Raw genomic sequence first — 27,783 nt, 5'->3', positions numbered from 1 at the left:
CATAATTGAACTTGAATTGGTTTCTGGATCAGAATGTAAATTGGCTTAAATCAAATTTAGTATTATGGAAATCCAAAGACCTACAAGGGAGAATGAGGGAAGAGGATTCCACAGTAAAAGATGTGAGGTTTGTTGATAGTGTAATATCCATTTTTTAAATATATATATATATATATATCACATAACTGGATCCATTCTAGCAAGATTTGTTTTGTGGCGTTATAGTGATGGCCTGGTAAATGTGAAGTCCTTGTAGGGTGGGGGAGATTTGTACCATGGTGTAAAATCAGTATAATACTTATAAGTATAATAGAATTATAAGTGTAATCCTATACAGACTTGCTAGGAAATATGCCCCACTCAGCTCAGTGACCCTTTCTTCTGACTAAACATGAAGATGTTTGCCCTGGATAGTTAGGGAGTTGCGTCTGTCTAGAACGAGACTGCAAACTACTGCCCTTCCTCATCAGACAGCCCTTGCCCACAGAGAACACTGTACTTGTTTGAATCACCTGGAGTCATCCCGTGCTCATACAAAGAACCAGTAGAAGTGTGGAAAAGAAAACTCTTCTCGTTGGAACAATCTGAACTGACTGAAATAAATTACTCATGGATGATTAAAAACCTGGGCTCTGTTTTACCCAGACACTGGCATACTGCAATTAAAGCGCTGCAAATTGGAATTCTTCATTCAACCCATGACAGTCAACCTGTATGCAACTTGTTGATTTGCACCACCACTTTAGAATGCTGTAGAGTCTCCTAATTGGCTATTTGCGGCCTTTCTTAACCCCACAGATGTCTTACTTAGGCATCTTTTTTGTGGCTCAGTCACAGAGTTAATCTGCAGACATATGTCGCTCAAATTCAAGAATGCCAAGGTTTAGAACAGTGCAGGATTTTCTGTGAAGATTAGTTTTGTGGATCACCTTGCTGTGGTGCATAATTTTAGAAAAGAAAAGTAGATTGCCATCATGAGGGTAGAGCCTCTGTCTGATTTTACCTTGTGCAGTCCTTTGATTTGAAAGTTCTTTGGAAATAATAAATATGCTTCTTACTAAGTTGCTGGTTCGGGATTTTATCATCAGGTTACTGTTTAGGAATCAGTACAGTATTCCTAATCTAACTAAGATTTTGTCTAAAGTTCTGTTTGGGAATGAACATCTCTGACATAATGCCCACTGTGGCCTTTTGATCTGCTGGTAGAGCTTTTCTGAGGCAGATCGTTTTGCTTGTCTCTCACTTGCTAAGCTGGTGTCAAGAAGTGAAGGCACTAGGAGCCCATTGTTTGTACTCCAGCTCATTCTCCTGTGGTTTTGTTGCAAGCCCTGTTGATGAGAACTAAGAAGATTAAACTAAGTAATCTTTGAATCTTGGTGTCGGTGAAGTTTAAATTCTCATAAACTGTCAAACCTCATAAATATGAGGATCAATGTACGAAGGAAATAAAAATCCAGAAAGAGTGGCTTACTTATTTACCTACACACACACACACACACACACACCTGTAAAAATTTCATCAATATGATCTGATGCTCAGGTTTATGGCTGACATGGGAAAGTCACTGCAATGTAATGTGCCATCTCATTTTGATTTGGCATTGCTCCTTAAATATATATATTTCTGTTCTCTTTTCCACACACACCCCCATTTACTCTACTTTTGATTATCCAGTTTTCTACTCCTTCAAGAAAGCACCTACAAACTTGTGTCAACTATCTTTTTGCATGTTGAGTATGTGGCAATGTGCAACTGTATGCATCTGGTTAGGATGCATGAGAACCACCTCTTGTCTGGCAAGAGGTCATGGCTGATTGTGCTATGAATTGACCTAAAGAGCAGAAACAGAGAATCTAATTCATGCAGCTCTTGGTGGGATGAGGAGTGTGGGGAGAGGAAGAGAATGGATCAGAAATACAACATAGGGTGGCCGTCTGTCTTACTTTACAGAAGAGAGTCCTCTAGTTGAACTGCTGTCCAAAGAACCTTAAGAAGGGAAAATGGGGTCCTTGAACTTGCCTATCAGTAGTCAGCACCTGGAAAGCAGTGAGCAAGAACACAGGTCACCTTACTTAGAATCGTATAATTACAGAATTGCAATGCAGGGATAAGCAGTTGTTCCATACAGGGATCAAACCTGCAAGTTATCAGCACCACGCTCTACCACGCCTCTTCCCTGCTATGGTGAGATGTCTGGGGTTTTTTGGTTTTTTGGTTTTTTTGTTTTTTAAAAAAAACACTATTAGTATCTATGCTTATAACTTGGCATGTGCAAATATGTGCCCACTTTTGTTTTTTTAGTTATTAGATATTTCATTTGCTTATGGAACCAGTTTTAGGCATTGCCCCACCCCTGCTTAAAACATAAAATGTGGAACCACAGTAATAAGGAAATACAACTGATGACATACAATTAAGCTTCACTGACACAAAGATTTTCAGATTATTTTGTGTTTAATCTTCTTAGTTCGTATCCACTGTACTTGCAACACTGCCTCAATATAATAAGAGTTTCAAAGTGTGATTAATTTCCACGCTCTTGAGGATCATGCCGGGGTGCCGGGGTGGGGGGGGAATGTGCAGCTAAAGATTGAATGAGGGACTTTTCAATAAATCCTTGCACATGTTTTACCTCCAAATTGCTGATAGAAAACCAGCACTTATTTAACATTATTATTACATTTATATCCCACCTTTCCTCCTTGGTGCTCAAGGTGCCATACATCGTTGTCCTCCCATTCCTCTCTCTCACAATACCTTAAACTCTTGTCATGCTTTTTGTCCTTAAAACTTGGCACCATTCAAGTATTCATCTCCTCTTGTCCAGGGTTTAAATGGTGTTTACTTTTAATGATTTCAAGTATAGAGATATCTTTTATAGTGCATAAAGGAATTGTGTTGTGCTCTTTGAAGACAGATCCAAGTTCAAGCAAATTGAACTGGTATCTTCTCTAGGTCTTTCACATCTCCTTGAACAAAACTTTTCACTGCACTGATGTTTCATCTTATCAGGTTATAGAGCTCGCTTTTGCTTAAATAATTGGTCTTAAAATAGGGTCACAGGCAACCTACATTCGGTCACACCAGGGGACACCACCTAATATTTTATTTTGTACTTTATGAGGAAGGACATGATAAAGTAGGATGATAGAGGGCTTAGGTAGAGATTGGGAGGGCAAAGAAAGACATATATAATAAAAAAGAAAAGAAAAGCGGCTGTTATATTCTGTTGTATCTTGGCCCGAATATATTCCCCTTTGTTGGCCTTCCATTAGGCAGTGATTTACTGTAACTCAGAGCCGGCCCACCCATGTGGTGGGCTGAAGCAGCCTCCTCAGGCAGTGGAAGCACAAGAGGTGGTGCCCCACCTGCACCTGCTGCCAGAAAGCCCCAAGAGAAAGGTGTTCTGCGACGCGGCCTTGCCAGTTATCTTCCTCGCCCCTTGTGGGACACCCCCTGCCTCTTGCCAGCTTTGGCAAGAGAGTGGTGTTCCAGTGTTCGGCATTGCTTGCTCGTCTTTCCTACTCCTAAGGTAGAGAAGATGAGCAACAAGACCTTGCAGAATGTCCACTCTCACTGTGTTTTGGTGACAGGGGGGCTGTTCTGCTGGCAAGGGAAGTGGTGGGCTGGGTGCAGTGTTTTGGGAGGGGAGACGGGGGTGGGAATCACATTCCTGTTTCGCCTCATGGAGAAATGGTGTAAATCATCTGCTGTAAATCATCCTATCTTTCTTGCCTGGAAGTACTATTTTTCTTCTTTCCCTTTTTCTTTTTATACTCACTTCTTTACACACTTAACTTTCTTATGTTCATTTTGGATCTCATTGCCTCTAGATTTATGAATCAGCCCCTTACACTCTTTTAATAAGTGTCTGGATTACACATTGCTATTTTCAGGTGTTCTCTCTTCTTTCATTCTTACCTTGCTATCCATCCTCTTCCTTCCATCCTTCTGCTGGTGCTTTTGATGTTGCTTTTTTGCAAGCAGTTTTTTGTGGTTAATCTGGTTACATACTGTACAGCCCCTGAGTTTTTATTTAGATGCTTAAGACATTAAGATGATGTAGCAGGTTGGGTCTCAGATATGAAAAGTTGAAGCTAACTTATTTAAATTATGGCATTCTCTCCTGAAAACATTAGTATTGCAGCTAATGATCTTAAATTATATCTTGACAGGAATCTTTCTCTGAAGTTGTCAAAGGAAGTGGATCGAGGAGAAGCGAGGTGCCCTCGTGTCAGCCAACTGGCTAGCAGCCCATCTGTGGAGTGGCCTTTTGCAGCCATCGAAGATGGTGGAGGGATGGAATCTTTGCCCTTCCGACTGATGATGCAAGACTGCACAGCTGTCAAAACATTACTTCTGAAAATGAAGAGGGTTCTCCAAGAGGTAAGGGTTTAAATGACTGAAAGGCTGCTGTTTTTCTATGTTAATGGTGATGGAAAATACCAGAACTAACTACGGGAGGTTGATCTTCTGACATTTGCTTTTGCAAACTATTGATTTAAAAAACAAAGTGTCCATAGCTATATTGTCCATAGCTGTCCAATCTTGATCATGATGCTTCAAGCCCCTGTAATACATTGACTTTTGAGAAGAATAGAGGGACATAAAGTGCTCTTGTTGACAGCATGATAAAACAAGATAGAAAACTGAAAGGGAAAGGGAATTGGGGGAGGGGTTAAGATTGGATAGGAATTTAAAGAGAGATTAACTGGTAAGTAAAGTTTAATGGAAGCAGGCTGACTTGACTGACAATGGTCCCTGGCCACATGGAACATTCATTGTACATTACTGTTCGTCACAAGGCAAAGCAGTCATCTGATCACTGAGCCATGCGACTAGATTGATTTCCGTCTGCCTCTGATGTTGGCATTGTTTTTAAACACTCTATCAAAGAGCTTGAAATCGATCTGATCACTCAGAAGAGCAATTGGTGAGCTGTGTAGCAACTGCTTCCATTGGAAACTATTTTGTGAAAGAGATTATGTCCTGTTTCAGCCATATGGTTAATGTGATGTATATGAACCTACTTGTACCTCTTCTCTCCACATGGCCGAAAGATCTGCTTCTGTTTTCTACTAAGCACAGTTTATTGTTTCTTCTCAATCACAAATGACAGTCAGCCATGGTTTATCCAAACTAGCCAGAATCAGAAGCCACAGTTTGATCTTGAGTTGTTAGGTCATATCATAGTTCAAACTCACTGCATTTATGTTTCAGTATGGACGTCATGCCAGAGGAAGACAGAGAAGGTTGCGGGGAGTAAATAAGCTTAGTTTAGTCCATGCAGAACTAAGCTTTCATTTAATATTGTGTTCGGACACAGCTGATAGGAAATCTCTCTCTACAGAGGTAGATAGCCATTTCACAAATTAAAGTCAACACTTGATATTGCAGTTATTACATGATGAACATGCAGATATTGAAACAGTTTATATTGTGGATTTACCCTCCATTATTCATTTTTTACAGAGCATGGAGAAATTACTTTTATAAAGTTTCCTAAGACGATGTGAAGTGGGTGTCTAATCCTATTCTGACTATATGAGTTCAGAAACTACTCAGTTTTTCAAAATTAAAACAAAAATAGAGCCAATATCTAACACTTTGTGTGGATGTTATCAAAAGAGTCTCAATATTTGCATGGCTGTATCAGGATTGTAGCAGAAGGGAGAGTTAAAGGAGGACACAGGCATTATGCTACCGGAAAGCTATGAGAAAGGACACCAATGCTCCAGTTCACAACTCCCCCCCCCCTTTCCCCATCATAGCTTATTCATGATCAAGAGTATATTCATAAACATGAGGGCTAGTATTATAAAAAGTGAAGATTTCAACAAGAACAAGGGAGCTTCCCAATAGCCAGACAGGTATTTATTGTGGGACTGGTGTTTTTCTTTTATGCAAGTTTTTCACAGCATCCATTTGACGTCATTATCATTAGAATGCCAGCCTGTATTTTGCCTCCATTTAATATTGATTTACCCTTTCATGAGGAAAATCCCATATAAATTTTAAAAAAGAATCAAAAGCACCTCTTGCCACCTACCCGTTTGCAATATCAAAACCGCCTGTTTACCGTATTGAACTCCTGTCCAGAAGCACCTCAACAGCTCTATATTTTGGTGATAAGATTTGGCATTTTATATGAAAGGAGGTTTTAAGAGATCGGTACATCTCTCTGTCAGCCCAACAAATATCACAAATGACTGGCAAATTAAGAGGCAGTTATCAATTTATTAAATCTCTCCAGGTTTCTTTAGCTAACCACGTTTGTAATTAACCAGTATATTGTTACTGATTTATTCAACGTCTGCATTTTAAGTAGTCACTTTTTTTAAAAATCAAGTAATTCATGCTGGAAATGGGTAATTCCTTCATTACATGCTGCTTTAACATGCATTGAGTGTGAATTTTACATTAATAATAATAATAATATTAATAAGGGATCAGATTCTGATAGTAGTGTAGTCGGTTTGGCGGTCGGTTTATTTCTTTTTAATGTTTGTCTCCCATTTACAAACCAAACAGTTTGCCAATATATAGTTCACTATTTTGGCTTTCATTTGTAGATGCAATGTTGATGAATGATGACTGTGAAGATTTTGGAATGGGCTGCAGTATCAACCGTTTTGACACGGCAGACATTCCTTATGGAAGTTAAAGATCTTCCAGCAGAATTCAAGCCATTGTAATGGTTTGTGCTACTTGTTTTTCTGCCAGGCAAACTGTCTGAACAAAATATCTATTAAAAGAGACTTAGCTGTGGGTGCATTACAGTGCCCGCACCAGCAATTACTTCTTCATGAACTGCCCCAGGCAAGTGAATGTGACCACAGAATCGATCCACAGGAAAAAAATAACCCCCAAATATGAAACTGTCTTTCAAATCTGCTGCCCATCTCTCCTTGTAGTCTACTGGAACTTTGTTGGTAAGAAGTGAGGGTGAACTAGATGAAGTGATCTGTGGCACAATCCTTTTCACGCTTACTCAGGAGTAAGTTCCACTGTTTTCAAGGAGGCTTCTGCCCAGAAAAGTGTGCATAGCTTTGTAGTTTTAACTGAGTATGTGAACTATAAGATAAAGGAGAAGTAGTTGTGTGTCTGAGGGAGGGAGAAGAACAAGAGAACATCCTTGCCACCACCCCAGATACCAAGACTATCATGGGTGCAGTGCAGAGTTTTTGTCATGCTCAGCTTCCTTTTGAGGTAGCCCAGGGATCCACCAAAATGTCCTTTGTCCATACAATAGTCAGAAAAGATGCATAGGCAGTAAAACATTGCTTAGTTACAAATAGTAAAAGTTTCTAAACTATTGGTATAGAAAAAATACTAGTTTCAGACTCTGTTCTGGTCTGAAATGAAAAAGGCTGGTTAAAGCCATGTCTTGGAACAACCAACTGAGAGCTCTTTACATACTGAAATACACATGGAGAGAGAGAGAGAGATAACAAAATGGTGGCCCATTTCCTCACAAAGTTTGAAGTCATGGCATTGGCTAAGCCTGCCAGGACAACTTAGTCTATGGTTTATTCTCTCCATGCACTAATTACATTCAAGCATGCTAGAGTTATATGAGGCCAGAACCCACACCTTTAAGCATGGTTAAACCTAACGGGGGACATGCATGAAGAATTAAAGCTTGAGAGTAGCAGGTTGAAGGAGAACGAAACAGCAACATCTGCCTGCTAAATGCCAGGTTCATACCTGGGTCTTAACTTCTGCTGCAGCCCCTTTGACATATATATTTAAAGGTAGAAAGCATAATGATGTAGTTGTTTGCCTACTTAAATGCTTAAGTGGCTAGAACAGCACAAAAAATAAAGTAAAATCAGCCCAGTTAATTCCCACTATCATTATCTCAATTATCCATTATTAATTTGCTATTGTTGGCCATAATAAAGCAGCCAAAATGAGCCAATTCCCCAACCGAGTTTGCTGTGCATCTATTGTTGCCTTGGGCTCGTCATTTCAAATACACCTGAGCTTTCTTGGCAAAAAGAGCTGATTGTCCCAATAAATTGGCATATGTTGGAGACTGCATTGCAAATAATCTGCAAGCAACTGGAAGATGTTTCACACACACAAAAGTCCAGGAAAGTGTGGATTACACTCCGTCCTTTCCATAGCCTGTGAGTAATTTTGAGCTAAATGATGTGCTGCTTAATGACAGCAGAGATAAAAATGTTCCTGATAATGAGGAAGACAAAGTTTAATAATGTTAATGATAACAAGGCTCCTAATGAGTTCTCCAACTCTGTTAATAAAAAGCAATAGGAAATAGAAGTGGGATAAGAAAGGAGGGCACCACAGACAGAGGAGTTCCCGACCCATGTTATGCAGTAATTGAATCTCCTAACAGCTTAATGGGATTGAAGGAATTAAAATGTCAAGTTGTCAAACATAATTTTCTAATGTGCAAAGCAACACTAACTATGTATTCAAGAACTTAAAAGTAACTCTGTCCCCTTTTTGGACTTCATCCATATCTAATGTAGATTTAAAATGGGATTGTGCCACATGTTAATACGTTTCACTTGTTCTCTCGTTTTGCGCTTCCCTTGTTTTTGGTCCAGAAGCTGCTGTATATGCAGAATGCAGCCTCCTGGCTGCTACTGGGAGATTCCCATCAACACCTGTTTAAAGATCTAAACTTGCTGTTGGAATTCCTTCCCTATTACCATTTAGCTAGTACCACTGGTACTTTGTTCAGATTCCTGCACAAGATACTTAAGACTCTTCATTATCTTAAGGCTTTTCTGCTTACACAGGACTTTTCTGATGTGTAGCTCGACCATCGATTATTGTGTACCACTGTCCACATGTTGACTTAAGTATTTATAGTTTGTTTTATGGATGTGTTATGTTCATCACCTAAATCCTTTGTTTAATGTACAGTATATAAGGGATATGGGTGGTGCTGTGGTATAAACCACTGAGCCTTGGGCTTGCCGATTGGAAGGTTGGCAGTTCGAATCCCTGTGACGGGGTGAGCTCCCGTTGCTCGGTCCCACCTCCTTGCAACCTAGCAGTTCGAAAGCATGTCAAAGTGCAAGTAGATAAATAGGTACTGCTCTGGTGGGAAGGTAAACGGCATTTTCGTGTGCTGCTCTGGTTTCGCCAGAAGCGGCTTAATCATGCTGGCCACATGACCCGGAAAAACTGTCTGCAGACAAACGTCGGCTCCCTCGGCCAGTAAAGCGAGATGAACTCCACAACCCCAGAGTCGTCTGCGACTGGATTTAACTTTCAGTGGTCCTTTACCTTTACCTTTTATATAACTCTATAAATAAACAGGCTCACTTTAAAGTAGGCATAGGGACCCTGTGGTCTTCCAGTTGTTGCATGGCAAATGGTCGGGGGTGATGGGAGTTCTAGTCCAACAACATCTGGAAGGCACCAAGTTCTCCTTCCTGGCTTTATGGGGCCAGGAAGTTGGAAAGTGGCATAAGAGGGAAAGAGAAAAACTCTGAAGCAGAATAATCTGCCTTTCTCCCCTGCAGATGAAATAGGGTCAAATAAAATAAATCACAGCTTTTAATGTCCAGGAGAGGAAAATCTCAGGCAAGGCTGGAAAGAAATGGAGCAGTCAGAAACAGTAGAGTCAGAAATTCAAGGATCCTCTGGAGCAGCATTAGGGGAAGCTATGATGTAGGGGTTAATGTGTTGTGCTAGTACTGTGGAGAGACCCAGATGAGAATTCCTTTCTCTATCAAGAAGCACATTGCATGACCTTGGGCTATTCATTATCTTACACCCAAACTTACTACAAAATGTTGTTGTGAGGCTAAATTGGGACTGGGTTGGAATGGCTAGCTAGTAGCTATAATAACTTCACTTTGCTGTGTTACATTTAAAAAAAACTGTGCTTGAGCAAGTTATTGCAGTATGCAGATAAACTTACTGGTCAATAAAGCAGTCCTTATTTATTACCAGTAGACAATCTAGCTCCTAATAAGTAGAGACACTCATTAGCGGTGTCTAGTACCACTCATTAATTCTCTGTGCATCAATGCCAGTTACTAAACAGCGAATGAGAACTGGGGAGACAGAGTTAATCTTTGTTTAATTTCACAATATGAACACTTCTCCATCCAGCGTCCAAATTGCTGTTTCATTTATGGCAGATTGCCAAGCAAAAGTATTCTTCTTCAGCGCTCATATCTGAAAGACAAAATTCTTCCCCCCACCCACACATGTCTTATTTCAAATCTGAAGGCAGATAACCCACATGGATACAAAGATACTCCGAAGTATTGCTCCTGTTACCTCGACAGACTCTGAACACCACAAAGCAAGTTACCAACGATACAGCTAGATACCAGTTCGCTTATCTCTGCAGAGCAGGACTGAGATAGCTAAAATAACTATCTACCCATGAATCTCTCATATCCTTGAATTCTTTCTTCTGAGAAGATAATTTTTGCTCTTTTGCTATGAAGAGCACTGTTATTTTTATGCTAGAGAAAAGAAGAAAACAGTGCTGGTTCTGTCTTTAAAATATATATAAAGCATATTTTTATGCCAGATAGAGGAAAAGGCCTAAAGTGGCGATTTTGTCCTGAAATATATAAAGTGTGGTTGTCTGGCAATAAGGAGTCCATTACCTTTTCCTCTCAGACCCCATTACTCATAATTCTTTTAATCTTCCCATGTTGTTTTTGCATACTAATTTGGTTCTTTACTGAGATTAGCATTTCATCACCCTGGGACGAATATTTGTCCTAATTACTGCATCGTACTAAATCGAAACAGCTAAACTTCCTCATTTCATGTGTGTGTGCGTGTGTGCGTGTGTGCGTGTGTGTGTGTGTTTAGGGTGCTCCACACACACAACTACATGCCACTGGTGGTAGCATAAATATAACTGGTAGCATTTGTTTTCTTCACTGTTTGTGATTACAATTTCAAAAGCATAAATTGGGGAAATGGCTCTATCGGACAGACAGCTTGCCCTTGGTGTCCCATCAGTGACAGTCTGATGCCAGATGACTATTGGCAAATATAAAATGTCTTTATTTCCTTCAGTATTGGGCTAGATGGATAAATATTTGATGGATAAATATTTATGAAGCAGTTTCCTATGTTCGAATCTAATTCTGGTGCAGAGGAAAACACAGGTCCCCACTTCTTGAAGTCTGAAGGAATAATGCCCATTTTACCACCTCATTCACCTGCACCTAAAGACGAAGTTTGCTGATACAAGTACCATGATCCAAAGGAACTTCTTACATAAGGGTAACAGGATTTCACATTGCAATGTAATGTTTTTTGTAGTTTTCACTGCTTTAGCTTCCACAGCCTGTGAGGCAATGAGTATTATAAATTAATAGCTTTTGGGCTGTGGAAACTGAGTACCACAAGTAACGCTGAAATACCTGGTTGAATTATAGAATTGTAAAGTTGGAAGGGACCCCAATTGTCAAACCCCCTGTGTTGCAGGAATCTCAATGAAAGCATCCCTGACAGACAGCGATCAAACTTCTGCTTAAAAACCCCTGGGGAGAAGTCTACCACCTCTTGTGGGAGTCTGTTCCACTGTTGGTGTAGTGGTTAGGAGCAATAGACTCGTAATCTGGTGAACCGGGTTCGCGTCTCCGCTCCTCCACATGCAGCTGCTGGGTGACCTTGGGCCAGCCACACTTCTTTGAAGTCTCTCAGCCTCACTCACCTCACAGAGTGTTTGTTGTGGGGGAGGAAGGGAAAGGAGAATGTTAGCTGCTTTGAGACTCCTTCGGGTAGTGATAAAGCGGGATATCCAATCCAAACTCTTCTTCTTGTTGTTGTTGTACTGCTCTCACTGTCAGAAAATTCTTCCTGATGTTTAGTCAAAATCTCCTATCATGTAACTTGAAGAAATTGGTTCAGGGACTATTCCCTGGATCAAAAGAAAACAGTAGATGTGCTGTAGATATTTGAATATGGCTGTCATCACTCCTCTCAGTCTCGTCTTTTCCAGGTTAAACATACCCAGCTCCTTCAACTCTTGCTCGTAAGGCTTGGATTCCAATCCCTTGATCATCTTGGTCACCCTCCTCTGCACACATTCCAGCTTGTCAATATCATTCTTAAATTGTGATACTTAGAACTGGACACAGTATTCCAGGTTTGGTTTGACCAAGGCAGAGTGGAGTGTTGCTGTTAATTCCCTTGATTGGGACACTATACTTCTGTCAATGCAGCCTAGAAAGCTTGTTTTCTTTTGCTCTGGAGAATAGCACCAGAGCTGGTGGGGGCCAAGAAGCATTTATCGAATGTTGCCTTCTTGAATGTGAGATTGGAGTGCTCCTGATACCCATTTTCTATAGGTGAACTAGGAGGAGACTATGGTCAATGGTATCAAAAGCTGGTGAGAGTTCTACTAAGAACAACAGGGTCCTTCCCCAGCCATCAGGCTGACCAAGGCATATTCAGGGTCAGGTTGAATTTCCTTGAAGATCAGATTTAGCCCACATGTTATTTTTTTTTAGCCATCCCAGATCAAGGCCACAAGCAAAGAAGGTCCATGAACTACAGTATTTTTGGTCCATGGCAAGAGTACTAAAATCTAATTTGCCAATAGCTACTCCATATGATCCATTGTTAATGTGTGGGCACATATAGTGTTAGAGGCTTTTATGTGCCGATATAAATTTTGGCAGCTGTTCAGATGCAACTTAAAAAGTGTTTTTTGCTGGTGGCTGTATCAAAATGTTCTAAACAATTATACTGTGGGATGATAAGGAAGCCCATTATAATGCAAATTGTGCTGCCGTTTTGTGACAAACTACTCTGTGTTCTTGTAAGAAAACGATTTGCACATTATCTGCTATTAAATTAGCCTTTCTAATTTAAAGCAAATATGATTACATTTCAGTTTGTGTTTCAAATAATTATTTCTGAAACTAGCTGTACTCCTTTCAAAAGTGCATTGCTTTAGAAGGTGGTGTTTCTTTATGACAAGTGTAAATGGAAAATAAATAATAATAATAATAAACCCAAATGGTAGATAAAATTAGTTGCACTAATAGGGTGAAAAATCTATGATGACAGGGACGCAGTGCTTCTGAGGCCTCAATTACATGTAAATGTCTCTTAAATGCTAGCAAGGGAAAATATATACAATATGCTTATTTCAGTAGGTTACATATACATGTTATTAAAATTCCCTGAAAAGGCTACAGCTACTTGACGCTAGAAAGTAACAACATAGCCAGGGATACATAAAACTTGCAGCTTTCTAATTCACACACACATATTTATCCTTCCCTACACCACACTAAACCACATGGGGGCATTGAAATAAAGGGGACGGGCACACATTTGACCACTTCTCTGCTTTCTCTTTCCAGAGGCCTGTTTTATTAGCTCCCACCTAGCATAGGAAAGTGGGGAGGTTGCTGTTGTGCTCATGTCCTGTTTGTGGCCATCTGGGGTTGACTACTGTGAAAACACGATTCTAGACTAGATGTGCCTTCACAAGGTTGCTGCAGTTTGCATCCTGCCTTCTGCACCACCATATTTGTTTCTTGTGCTTATGCAAGAATGGGAACACCCAATTCACTGTATATGGGCCCTCCTACTGCACCCGTTATTTATAGAGCTCTCATTGGTTCAAATGGGAGCTTTCCTCCCATCAGGAAAAGCTGGCATGGGGGTGTATGATTCTGACCGGCACCAAAACAAAGTGTTAAAGCCCCTTCCCCATTGAGCATTTCCTTTCCCTCTGCACCATTTCATCTGCTTTAAGAAAAATAAGGTATGCAAGGGCACATCACATGATAAACCACATGACTGGTTTGGCCCTTAGTCCCCTTGGATGTTTTGCTTGTAAAGCTATGATGTGGCCCTCCAGATATTGGTGGACTGTGACTCCCTTCATCCCTGGCTATTGGCCATAGTGGCTGAAGTCGAGAATGGATTTCATGCTCTTTATTCAGCTCATAGTGGTGAAGAGGAATGGAAGTTCCCCCATTATGTCTGCTATATATACATTATTTACACAATGGGCCCCACATGTTTGGCTAATTCCGGGATTCACCTGTAGGCCAATCAGGTTGCAGATTCACTTCCACCTGGAGCTGGATTGGGTGGCTTGTGGAGCAATCAGACTGCTGCATTCTGGACCCTGTTGCTCTAGGACCATACAGACTGCTGCATTCTGAATCCTATTGTTCTAGGACCAATCAGACTGCTGCCTTTTGGATTTTATTCACCTCAGTACATAACACCGGCCCTGAGCTGATGCCAATTAGCCACAGCTTCTCCACCCCTGCTGTCAAGAAGCCTGCTGTCATTAAGGGCAAAGTGTTGTGGCAAAACCCAGTTCCACATGAGGAATATGCATGGAAAGAAAAATGTGCTTCATTTATGAATAATCTCCAAGTGAGGGAATTATTATTTTTACCCATAATGGGAAAGCTGTCCAGAAAGGCGTAGTGTGCAGGTAATCTCACTCCTTGACAAACCTACTTGTGCCTTTGGCATTTGCTTCAGCAGGTAATTCATCCAGACACTGACCTTGCCAACACGTCAAGGATTCCATTTCCTCTAAGGTTAACTTCTTCTTATATTCATTTAGCAGAAATATGCTTTCTGCCTTATAGCGGCTTTGTATGTTGTTAGGAAGCACAAGTGACATTAGGCACACTCCTTTCACAGTTCTGACGCAACGTGTGGAAAGACCATTCACATACTTTCCCCACAGTGATGCACATGAGTTTCATACGCATCTGAAAAGACTATCAAGGCTGTGCACCACCTCCAATATTGGAGCTGGCATGCCTCTGGATACCAGCTGTTGCAGAGACGAAGTTGTGTTCATGTCTTGCTTGCGACCTTTTCATTGGCATCTAGTTGACAAGGATGCTGAGCTAGATAGGCCTTTGACCCGAGAACAGGATGCTGAGCGAGATAGGTCTTCTATCAAGCAAGGCTCTTTTTAGCACAGATCTCACATAGGAGTTTGAATGAGAAAATTCAGATATGTGCATGTGCACATGAGCATTCTTCTGCCCATAGCTGTCCAGGGCTGTGCATCTGGAGAGGATTTTAAGCCTGCCCTGCTGTTTTTTGTTTGTTTAAATTGTGCCTCTCCCAACTTGGTATTTTCTCGGGGGGGGCGGGGGGGGCACGGGGCGGGACAGGCATTATACATATAGGTGTGACCCTCTTTCTCAAGGAGAAACAATTAAAACCTCTCCTTCCCCGGTATTACAACTCTGATCAAATTGAGCAGCAGGATGGCACTGTGGGTTAAATCACAGAGCCTAGGGCTTGCCGATCAGAAGGTCGGCGGTTCAAATCCCCACAATGGGGTGAGTTCCCATTGCTTGGTCCCTGCTCCTGCCAACCTAGCAGTTTGAAAGCTTGAAGTGCAAGTAGATAAATAGGTACCGCTCTGGCAGGAAGGTAAACAGCATTTCCGTGCGCTGCTCTGGTTCGCCAGAAGCGGCTTAGTCATGCTGACCACATGACCCGGAAGCTGTATGCTGACTCCCTCGGCCAATAAAGCGAGATGAACGCTGCAACCCCAGAGTCGTCCGCGACTGGACCTAATTGTCAGGGGTCCCTTTACCTTTTCTATATAATATATACCCACGCTGCATCACTGAGTCTTATCAAGCAAGCAGGAAAACCAGAGATGTGGTCTATGAGATGTGCAGGTCTCAGGTTGTCAAGGGCTTGGGGGGGGGGGATAGACAAATCAATAATTTGCATTCAACCTGGTATTTGGCACACTGGTCAGATGTCATAAAGGGGATGGGGAGAGAAAGATAAGCATATTATTTATCTGCATGCAACCCTATTTCATTTCGACTGTGTCACCTGTGTGGACATCACTGTCTCCTTGGCCTGACATATTGGCCTGGGCACTTCTCCAGGGGCTGGCTACTGGGGCTTTGCATCTTCTGGATCACGGGTGCAGAGCCTCTTTCCCTTCAGATGTTGCTGGGTGATGACTCCCATCACCCTTGACCTCTGTGCTGGCTGGGGCTGATGGGTCCAGCAAATTTGAAGGGCCACAGTTCTCCAATGCTATTGTAGATGCTGTCAGGCAAAGATGAACTGTGAATGAAACATGGCTAATGTAGCCAACCTGCTTTTATTATTACATGTGATTCTCAATTTTGCTGCCACTGATGTGTGTCATTTTCAATTGTTAATTTAGAGGAAACACACATGCAGAGAGAGAGAGAGAGCCAGGTTACTTGATTGCATGCTATAATCAGCTATTTGTGTCCTGATTATATTCCATAATTAATCAAATAACCACTGCAATACAGTGCTTATCAAGCATGTCCAACTTTCAATTTATGAATCCAAAATTGCCAGCTCCCTTGTAGTACAACTTTGTTCTCCACCCAATCAAGGGTACTGCATAGAGAGGCTGAAAGGTTGAAGTGTGAGTTGCAGTATAGCAGATGGCCAGCAGGTGGCAATCTTCATGCTTAGACAGTTTCTTAACTAATACAGCATTTTGCGTCCTGGCTTGAAGACATAACTGCAGAAGACATTGCATGGAAAGCCAGAAATTGCTTTTGCCAGGGATAGTCACTTACACTGACAAAATGCTTGGGTGTTTTATTATTATTATTTAAACTTGCAACAGAAACACAGCTCATACTTAAAACTAGGAAAGTGTTTTGTCACATAACACAAAAGCTCCTTACGTTTCTGCAACACAAGTAGCATTTTGCTGGCTAACGTGCAGAGATAAAACACCCGTGAACCTAATTTCTAATTTATTTATCTTTAAGAGGGAAAAATAGCATTAAGTGGACTACACAAACAAGAAACTATTAATCCCAAAACAGCAGTGTGGTTTTGAATAGCAAGTCCCCTGTGATCAGGCACAGCTTATTAAAAGAGTATGTTGTGTTTTGAAAACACAGTACCAGATTCCTAGGAAAGCAGCATAGGTCATATGGCTACCAGATTTCTTTCAATGAATCCCAGGACACTTTTTTTCTTTTTCTTTTTGAATTTCATGCTTTATTTTAGGAAAGGCTTGCCCAGAGTTATTGAGCTGTTTTTTGGGACGGAGGCTCCTAAGTTGTCGTGCGCACACTTAGACACAAGGCAGGCGGAGAAGCCCGTCTACAAACACACAAACGCCAAAAAAAAAAGAGGTTGGTGGTGGGAGGGAAAAAGATTGAGTAAAGGCGCTCACTGGTCTTGGAAAAACACACATTAAAACACACACAGAAGGCCCTGGCTTCTCATAACTGGGAGACCACTGGAGGGCAAGTGCAGTCTCTATGGAGATTTAACTGGCGGTGGTGGTGTCTCGTTACCAGAGGTGGACAAACAGCGGACCCAAACACAGCCCTTCCTTGCCCCCCGTTAAACTCACTATCTCCACAGTGGCCGTTGGAGGAAGAGAAAGCAAAGGCGCCCACCTGCCTGCCTGCCCGCCCCATTTCCCCCTCAGCCTTCACTTTCGTGCCTCTGTTCCGTCTCTGTCTCTCTCTCTGTGTCTGTTTCACAACACGACACAGCTCTTTTCTATGCTTCTCCTCCTCTTCTGCACCACCTCAGCGCCTCCCTCGCCTCCCTCCCCAACTCGGGCTCTCAAATCCCGCAGCAGAAGAGCACCACGGGCTCTTCTGCTGCGGGTGGCTCTGCACGAGTTCGAGGTGAGCATTGATCGAAGAAGTGAGTCAGAAAGAAGCTCTCTGGCCCACGCCTTGGTTTAAATAGTACCCACCTTCCAGCCAGTGGATTGGCTGGTTGGAACTTTGACATGGCCAGGACCTCCGGTGCTGCTCGCTGCCATGGCGCCCACCGTGTTGCCTCAACGGAAGTGCCCAGGCATAAATCCAGGGACATTAATTAAAATCCAGGGAGATTCCGGGGACAGATTTTATCTGGGGGCAGATTAGTGAATCTGGGGGCTGTCCCCAGGAACCGGGGATGTCTGGTAACCCTACTCTAGGGCAGAATATTGCCATTGCATTACACCGCTGTTGAAAGAATTGCACTAGCTGTCTATTAGGAACTTATTGTTTAGTTGTTTAGTTGTGTCCGACTCTTCGTGACCCCATGGACCAGAGCACGCCAGGCACTTCTGTCTTCCACTGCCTCCTGCAGTTTGGTCAAACTCATGCTGGTAGCTTCGAGAACACTGTCCAACCATCTTGTCCTCTGTCATCCCCTTCTCCTTGTGCCCTCCATCTTTCCCAACATCAGGGTCTTTTCCAGGGAGTCCTCTCTTCTCATGAGGTGGCCAAAGTACTGGAGCCTCAGCTTCAGAATCTGTCCTTCCAGTGAGCACTCAGGGCTGATTTCCTTCAGAATGGATAGGTTTGATCTTCTTGCAGTCCATGGGACTCTCAAGAAGAGAGTGAAAGAATTGCACTAGCTGCCTATTAGGAACTTAGCTAAGTTCAAGGTGGTACTACTGGCACAGAAAATCCCATACAGCTTGAGACTGGGATACCTAAAAGATTGTCTCGTTCCTTATATACCCAGCTGATCACTGTGTTCTACAGAAGAGGAAATCCTACAAATGCCAATCAGGAGGACCATTCTGCACAAAGTCAGGATTAGGCCTTTAGTGTGGTGGCACCTACCATTTGGAACGTCCTCCAGGCAAATTATCCATTGTTTTTTCAGCATCTGTTAAAGACTCTCCTCTTTCAACAAACCTTCCAAGGGGAGATTTTTGTGTGTATCTCAGTTGGTATTTGTATTGGATTTGAAATTGTTTTTATATATGTATTTTATTTTATTTTTATTTTATTTTTTTAAAAAAACCTGTTAATAAATATTTTTTATTGCATTACAAAAGCCCATTGGAATACTTCCTTGGAAGTGATTCAAAAAATAAATAAATAATATTAACAAATAGCATCTAAGAGGGTGTTTACCTGGAGATGCTGAGGATTGCACCTGGGGCTTCCTGCATGGCAGAACAGATGCTCTACTAAGCCACAACACTCCCACAAAACAATAGGGGTGGTCTATTGTCTCCATGCCTTTTTCACAAACCTCCCGAAGCATCCAACTGGCCACTGCTGAAAACGTTGCTGGGGCCGATGGAATTTTGAGCGTATCTGGGAGGGATGTTCATACATTTAGATTTAGATTTTTACTGCAAGGTGTTGACCATGGCTAGGGTAGCACATAGGGATGCGGGTGGCACTGTGGGTTAAACCACAGAGCCTAGGACTTGCTGATAAGAAGGTCAGCGGTTCGAATCCCCACGATGGGGTGAGCTCCCGTTGCTTGGTCCCTGCTCCTGCCAACCTAGCAGTTCAGAAGCACGTCAAAGTGCAAGTAGATAAATAGGTACCGCTCCGGCGGGAAGGTAAACGACGTTTCCGTGCGCTGCTCTGGTTTGCCAGAAGTGTCTTAGTTATGCTGGCCACATGACCCGGAAGCTGTACGCCGGCTCCCTCGGCCAATAAAGCAAGATGAGCGCCACAACCCCAGTCGGCCACAACTGGACCTAATGGCCAGGGGTCCCTTTACCTTTACCTTTTAGGGTAGCACATCAGAGAGTGCTTTGTTGCATGCAGCTAATGAAATAAAAATGGAGAAAGAGGTTCTTCATAGAATAATTATTTTATTTATTTATTTCACAAGAATTACATACCGCTTGATTGTAACGAAGCCTCAAAGTGGTTTACAAAAAGACTGAAACAAAATTATCAGTAAAAAACAAAACAAAACAAAAACAGTTAAAAGCAACTATTTAAAACATTCAGAAAAATGACTTTTAAAAAAATCAACAATGAGATAAAAGCCTGATTAAAACACAGCAGCATTCTTTTTCTGGACAGGCTTGCCTAAACAACAACAAAATTTTAGCCACAGTAAAAGATTGATTTCTTACAAATGCGGAAAGAATATTATGTGGCACTTGTAACAGTGCCAGTTCCGCAAATCAAAGTGATTGAGTGGGCAAATATGGGGTAAGATGATCTTGCAAATAATCATACAGCTGGAAGGCTCTCAAAGGTCTTCAGATTCAACCCTCCCACTGAATCATTCATCCACCAGCTCACTTCAGTTCAAAGAGAGCTGAGGTGAGCTGGAGGGAATTTCTTGCAGTCCAAAGAGCTCAAAATGTCTCTTGTGTGAGTGTCTCTCGTGTCTCTGGATTGTGCCATTTTTACTACATAAGGATTCCCACCCGGTGAATGGTTTCGCTCTAATACAAACAATACAGAATTATCCTCACCCGTAAAACATGGAAGTTCTTCATAACTCAAAGTGCCTGTGTCTAAAACTTGCAATGAATTGTCAAGCGATAAAATATAGTGCTGTTTCCCCCTCTCATGCTTAAATCGGAGGTTAAATGCTGCTAAAACTGGATTTATGGTACTTTTATACCCCCCTTTCCCTTGCCTTCAAGGTGCCATTGCCAATCCAGATATCTTTTCTGGACAGCCGCTCCATTAGTGTCTGCTGTTAAAAAATATGAATGATCTTACCCTTGATCTAATTCTGTCACTTATTCTAGCCACATTCTTCCCTTCCCCATTTTACAAACATTACAGACCCATCTTAGCCTTCACTGATACAAAGAACTGCATCCATTCAGTTATAGTCTCGGCGTGGAATTGTGTAACCATTTCATCCAGTGCACCTTCTTGCAGTTAATGCTGCCCAGATCCTGCCACACACATGCACACATCACAGAGGACTTTTAAACTTTTAAGCCTCCCATTCTCTTTTTTTGTTGCTAGAGATTAAAGGTAAAGGCAAAGGTACCCCTGCCCGTACGGGCCAGTCTTGACAGACTCTAGGGTTGTGTGCCCATCTCACTCAAGAGGCCGGGGGCCAGCGCTGTCCGGAGACACTTCCGGGTCACGTGGCCAGCGTGACATCGCTGCTCTGGCAAGCCAGAGCCGCACACGGAAACACCGTTTACCTTCCCGCTAGTAAGCAGTCCCTATTTATCTACTTGCACCCGGGGGTGCTTTCGAACTGCTAGGTTGGCAGGCGCTGGGACCAAGCAACGGGAGCGCATCCCACCGCAGGGATTCGAACCGCTGACCTTTCGATCGGCAAGCCCTATCACTGAGGCTTTTACCCACAGCGCCACCCGCATCCCACAACCCCAAATTTAATAGCTGCTAGAGATTAGCAGCTGTTAAATTTTGGCGAACGCATTTGTCAGAGCCACCCTGGGTCCCAGCTCACAAGAGACCAAAGTCCAGTCCAAGCTATATACAAAAGGTTTTATTGAAGATCATTGTCGTCATTACATCCAAACTCCGTGGCTCCGCATCTGTTACCCTTAGATGTTAGAAGTCCCCTCTGAGTCCGTCCCTCCCCTGCACCAATTTAAGAGGCTTGTACTGCTCCACCTTTTCCTCTCTTTCCTTTTCCGCAGGGTCTTCCTGCCCCCCTGTCTTCCCTCTTTCCGGGACTCCCCAGAGGCTGAGTCTTCTCCCGCCTGCTCCCCCCTCCTTCGTGCTTTGGCACCAGGCTCCTCCTCAGAGCTCTCCTCATTTCCGCGCGCCTCTATATTTGAACTTGGCGCGCGTACGTTGCCTCTGACCTTCCTTTCTACAGTTACGCTGCTCTCGGTACTACACTCCTCCCTTTCAGGCAGGACGTCTTGCTCCGAACTCCTCCCCCTTCCTCCTTCCTGTCCTGCTCTTTCTGACACCCTGGCAACTCCCCCCCCTCCACTCCGTTCCGACGGGGGAGCTGGTCCCGCTTTGCCACTCCCACTGGGGATTCCCTCTTCGTTCCCCTCTTTCTGACTGATTCCCTCTCTATTGCCCCTTGGCCTGACCAGGGGGGCTCCCTTCTGGGAATCCTCTGATTCGCTAGACGGACTTTGGGACAACCTCGGCTCGTTGTCGTCCTCTTCCTCCTCGCCCTCGCTCTCTGTCTCCTCTCTCCCTAAAACCCTGACATCCATCCCCCCCTCGAAGCCCCCCCTTCCCCCCTTCCGCTCATCGGGTGCAGGTTGTGGAAGCTGCCGCTCTTCGGAGGCGGACGCAGGATACAGATTCTGCACCTCCATCTCCTCTGTTTGCAGTTCGTTGTACGAGTGTTCGAATTCGGGTTCTAGACCCAAGGTGTTCTCTTCTCCCTCCTCCATTGGTACCTGGTCCGGTGCTGCCTGCCAAGGTCCCGTCAGCCATTTCCTGCGCCAGTCCTCCTCTGGTTGCTCGTCCCACCAATAAGAGGGTTCTGTGTCCACCCCCGAACACGATCCCCTGGGCGAGTTGGAGTCCGGCGACCTTTCTTCAGCTGAAGAAAAGCCGTGGAAAGTGCTGCCTGAACATGTGGGCGTAAAGAGCCAGTCATCAAAGTACTCGGCTGGCATGGGTCTATGAGGGAAAAGGGCATGGAACTCGTCTTTTAAAAGAGGTTCGTCTAAGGCGTAGCCCGGCACCCAACCATTGGCACTGACTGGGGCACCCTCTCGGACTAGAAAATATTCTACTCCCTCTTGCCCCCATCTCGAGTCCAGGATCTCTGTGACCTCGTTGAGTGGTTCGGCCCTAGGCGCCCTCTCCCTCTCCTGTGACTTAGTGTGTTGTTGCGTGACTGTGTCAGACTCCTGAAACCTGTGCGGTGCCTTGTAGGGAGTGAGCACCGATCTATGAAAGACCGGGTGCACTCTGGAACCTTCGGGGAGGGCTAGTCGAAAGGCTACAGGGTTGATTTTAGCCTCCACCTGGTACGGCCCTAACTGCCTGTGCCCCAGCTTCTTCTTGGCCAACGACTTGGCTGGCATCGCTTGGGCCGCTAACCACACCCAGTCCCCCACCTGGATCTCCTCTCCCTCTCTCCTGTTTTTGTCAGCCTGCACCTTATATGCTTGCTTGGCCAGCTCTAAATGTCTCCGCAACTCTTCGTGCACCTCCTGCAGCTCCGCTGCAAACTGGTCGGCTCCTTGCGGCACCCCCTCTTCCGGTGCCACGAACCCCGGGAAGGTTCTGGGGTGACGACCATTGTTCGCGAAAAACGGCGTCACCCCCGTGGACGCGTGCTTCGTGTTGTTATAGGCAAACTCTGCCATCGGCAGGTAGTCCACCCAAACTGCTGGTCGCTGGTTGGCGTAACATCTCAGGTACTGCTGCATGATCGCGTTGACCCTCTCAGCTTGGCCGTTGGTTTGTGGGTGTCTCGCCGACGTGAGGTTGATCTTGACGTTCAGGATACCCAAAAGCTTCTGCCAAAAATTGGAAACAAACTGGCGCCCCCTGTCGGACAGGATGGACTGCGGCAGCCCATGCACCTTGAACACGTGATCGATGAAGAGTTTGGCAGTCTGTTCCGCCGTCGCCACCTTTGCGCATGGAATGAAGTGCGCCATCTTGGTGAACAGGTCCACAACCACCAGTACCGCCGTCTTCCCCCTGGAGCTGGGCAGGTCAGTAACGAAGTCCAGAGCTACCCTCTCCCACGGTTGCTGTGGCGTTTCCAGCGGTTCCAACAGCCCCGCTGGCTTCTGGTGTACTGGCTTGAACCTCTGACAAGTGTCACACCTGGCGACGTAATCCGCTACCTCTCCACGCATCCGGGGCCACCAAAAGTCTCTTGCCACCAGTTCTATTGTCTTCTCCTTACCGAAGTGGCCCGCACTGGGGGCGTCGTGCAACTGCTGCAGAACCTTTGCGCGAAGCTCGTCGCTTGGCACGTAGAGGGCACCTTTGCGAGTTAGCAGCCCGTCGCGTAGTTGGAACTCTTCGCCACTCTGCACACCTCTGCGCAATTCCTCCATCTTGGACTGTGCGAACTGATCCACTTGCAACGCGCGTCGCACCGCGTCCAGATCTACTGTGGCGGCAGCGCACGACCACGCCTGCGGTGCGAAAATGTGCTTGGCTGCTACAGGCGCCGCTTCATCGAGATATTGCGGTTTCCTGGATAGCGCATCGGCTATAACGTTGGAATCTCCTGGGACGTACTCTATCCGAAAGTCGAAATCCGCGAAGAATTCCGCCCAGCGCATGTGCCTCTGGCTTTGGAGCTTCGCCGTGCGCCAATACTCTAGGTTCTTGTGATCCGTGCGGACCTGTACTGTGTGCTTGGCTCCTATGAGGAAGTGTCGCCACGCTTTGAAAGCTGCGTGAATGGCTAACAGCTCCCTGTCCCATATGGTGTAGTTTTGCTCCGCTTTGCTGAGCTTTCTGGAGTAAAAGGCACCGGGTCTCCAGTTTCCATGTGGATCTTCTTGCAGGAGTACGGCTCCAACCGCTCTGTCTGACGCGTCGGTCTCTAGTCGTATGGGCTTGCCTGGATTCACGTGCAGCAGCTGCTCCTCGGAGGCGAAAAGGCTTTTAAGCTTCTGAAAAGAGCGCTCCGCCTGTTCCGTCCACACGAACCTCTTTTTCTTGGAACTGAGAGTGTCCGTGATCGCTGCCGTCTCCTTTGCAAAACCTCTGATGAATTTGCGGTAGAAGTTGGCGAAGCCGATGAATCTTTGGACTTCCTTCCGATTGCGAGGGCTCTTCCAGTCCAACACCGCGCGGACCTTGGCGCTGTCCATGGCCAGCCCCTTGTCGGACAGCTTGTAGCCTAGGAAATCCACGTCCGTCACATCAAACTGGCACTTCTCTAACTTGGCGTAGAGCTTGTTCTCCCGTAGTCTCTGCAGGACTTCCTTTACGTCCTTCTCATGGGCCTCCTCCGTTTCCGAAAAGATCAGGATGTCGTCGAGGAAACACACGCATTTCTTGTAGAGAAGTCCCGCTAGCACGTGATGCATAAATGCTTGGAAGACGTGAGATCCATTTTGGAGACCAAATGGCATAACTCTGTATTCGTACGTGCCCAGAGGCGTGAACATGGCCGTCTTCCACTCATCGCCCTCCCGGATGCGTATGAGGTTATACGCTCCACGCAGATCCAATTTGGTGAAGATCTTCCCCTTCCTTACGGTTGCCAGGAGATCATCTATCTTGGGCATGGGGAAGGCCTTGGGTTTGGTCTTACTGTTTATGAATCGATAGTCCACAATGAGTCTTTTTTGGGGCGTGTCCTTTTTCTTTACAAAGAAAACAGGACTGCCCCCCACCGCTTTCGATTCTCGGATGAATCCGCGCTTCAAATTGTGCTCTATGAACTCCCTGAGTTCTTGCATCTCGTCCTCAGACATGGAATACAGCTTTGCAGTCGGCAACTGCGCCCCTGGCACCAGGTCGATGGCACAATCATAAGGCCTGTGGGGCGGCAACTGGTCAGCTTCCTTCTCGCAGAAAACCTCCAGGAACCCCTCGTACTTGCGGGGTACTGCCTGCACCATGCCAAGTTGCAACTGCTGCTCAGCTCCCTCCTCCTGGCTGGACTGGATGCAATGTTGAGCACAGTACGATGAGCAAAAGGTGATCTGCCGTTGGTACCACGCTACAGCAGGACTGTGTCTCTCCAGCCAACTCATGCCTAATACTATAGGCGTGTCTGAAAGGCGGGTGACATTGAAGCTGATGACTTCTCGATGGTTTCCAATCCTCATCACCATGGGAGGCGTCTGTTGCACAACTTGTCCTCCTAGCAATTTCCTGCCATCCACCGTGACTACGTTCAGAGGTGTTGTCGCTGGCAGAAGCGCTATGCGATGCTGCTTGACAAAGTGCGTCCCCACAAAATCTGCGTTGCTCCCAGAATCAATCGTGATGGGGACTTCCAGGGTGGTTCCATTCGGCAACTGAAGTGTTGCAGTGAGCTGCACCGCTGGCTTGGGTGGTAAAGGGTCTGTGCGTTGCAAAAGCGCTGGGGACTGCTCTACAGATTCGCCTGGCTGAGCCCCAGCAGCTCTGCTTCCAGCCAGGCACTGTCGTTTCCCTGAGGTTGCTCTGCTTGCATCATTTCTGCTGCAACAGTTGCTAAAGCTGCAGTGTGTTTCTGCAGCCTCTGGGGACACTCTTTCGCCATGTGCTGTGCACTGTCGCAAATGTAACACTTCCTGGTCCCTCTAGGAGGCTTTGCCTTCACTGCACCGGAAGCTGGGGCTCTGGCTGTTGCTTGAGCCTTAGCACCACCAAGTTCCATGGGCTCCTCCCCCTGCCTTCCCAGTGGCGAAGGATGTGACTGACTGAACTCCCTGGGGATGAAAGAAGACGTCCTCGCTGGTGGACGCACCTGACGTTCTTCCTCAGTGTGCCAAGGACGTCCCTCGTGCCGTATCCCAATCGCCAAAGCCCTCTGCACAAGCTCCTCCAGGGTCTGGGGTCTGTCTCCCCTGGCAAGTTCATCCTTAATGGGACCGCTGAGCCCCTCCCAGAACAAATCCCTCACAGGTGCACAATCCTTCTCCCAGCTTAGCGCAGTCAGTAAAGCAAAAAATCTAGAATGGTACTGACGCACAGTGGCTTTGCCTTGCCGCAATCCAAAAATTTCCCTGCGTGCAAGATCCACATCTACAGTTGACTGGAAGCAGGCATCCATCGCTTTAATGAATTCATCTGCATCGCGGCGGGCAGGGCCATCTTCACGCCACAAATTGCGCAACCAGTCTCTGGCCGGCCCATGCAAGTGAGAAACAATAAACCCCACTTTCTCCTCCTCATCTTTAAAGTCATGACGAAGCAAGTGCAATGCATACAAAACGTCTGCTCTGAAACTGGGGTAGTGCTTCAGGTTCCCATCGAAGTGGGTGACTAGGCTGCCCCCCCTCCGTCCAAGTCCAATCCCCTCTGATCTGGACCCTGGGAACCCTTCCCTGCTTGCACGTTCCCACCTTGTTTGCAGGTCCTGGCAGCGCTTCTCCATTTCGTCATGCTTCTTCTGAGACGCAAGGACTGCAGCAGTGAGTTCGGAAACTGTAGTTCGCAGCGCTGTCAAGTGCTCCTCCGCACTCATGGCTGTCACCGTTCGTGAGCTTTGGAAAAAAAAAAAAAATTTGCGTTCTTTGGAGGGGACTTTCTGTCAGAGCCACCCTGGGTCCCAGCTCACAAGAGACCAAAGTCCAGTCCAAGCTATATACAAAAGGTTTTATTGAAGATCATTGTCGTCATTACATCCAAACTCCGTGGCTCCGCATCTGTTACCCTTAGATGTTAGAAGTCCCCTCTGAGTCCGTCCCTCCCCTGCACCAATTTAAGAGGCTTGTACTGCTCCACCTTTTCCTCTCTTTCCTTTTCCGCAGGGTCTTCCTGCCCCCCTGTCTTCCCTCTTTCCGGGACTCCCCAGAGGCTGAGTCTTCTCCCGCCTGCTCCCCCCTCCTTCGTGCTTTGGCACCAGGCTCCTCCTCAGAGCTCTCCTCATTTCCGCGCGCCTCTATATTTGAACTTGGCGCGCGTACGTTGCCTCTGACCTTCCTTTCTACAGTTACGCTGCTCTCGGTACTACACTCCTCCCTTTCAGGCAGGACGTCTTGCTCCGAACTCCTCCCCCTTCCTCCTTCCTGTCCTGCTCTTTCTGACACCCTGGCAACTCCCCCCCCTCCACTCCGTTCCGACGGGGGAGCTGGTCCCGCTTTGCCACTCCCACTGGGGATTCCCTCTTCGTTCCCCTCTTTCTGACTGATTCCCTCTCTATTGCCCCTTGGCCTGACCAGGGGGGCTCCCTTCTGGGAATCCTCTGATTCGCTAGACGGACTTTGGGACAACCTCGGCTCGTTGTCGTCCTCTTCCTCCTCGCCCTCGCTCTCTGTCTCCTCTCTCCCTAAAACCCTGACAGCATTAATTGCACAACTGACTGCATCTATAAGACATTTTCTTAAATAACAATTCCCTTTTTCCTTGTGGCACAAATCAGGCACCTTCTTGATTATTTATACACACTTGTGGATAAGTGATGAGTGATGAGTAAGTGCTTTAAGGTGAGCTTCTCACCCAGGGCCAAGTTATCTGCGCAACCATTGAGGAAATGCTCAGGCTTTCTTT

At 45.3% G+C, this 27,783-nt stretch overlaps 1 protein-coding gene across 6 annotated transcripts in view; it reads left to right on the top strand.

The window, feature by feature from the left end:
• The window catches only part of CCSER1 (coiled-coil serine rich protein 1), a 715,014-nt gene that overhangs the window by 292,409 nt on the left and 394,822 nt on the right, over nt 1–27,783 (top strand). For all 6 annotated transcript variants that reach the window (XM_081876745.1, XM_081876744.1, XM_081876746.1 and 3 more), the window contains one exon: nt 4,177–4,387. In XM_081876745.1, coding sequence (XP_081732871.1) covers nt 4,177–4,387 — 211 coding nt within the window. The remainder of the gene's footprint in view (nt 1–4,176; nt 4,388–27,783) is intronic.

The sequence above is a fragment of the Podarcis erhardii genome (assembly GCF_964252035.2).
Source record: "Podarcis erhardii genome assembly, chromosome: 9".
Taxonomy (NCBI): Eukaryota; Metazoa; Chordata; class Lepidosauria; order Squamata; family Lacertidae; genus Podarcis; species Podarcis erhardii.
Note: the sequence above shows the minus strand (reverse complement) of the source record. Positions and strands in the feature narration are given on the sequence as shown.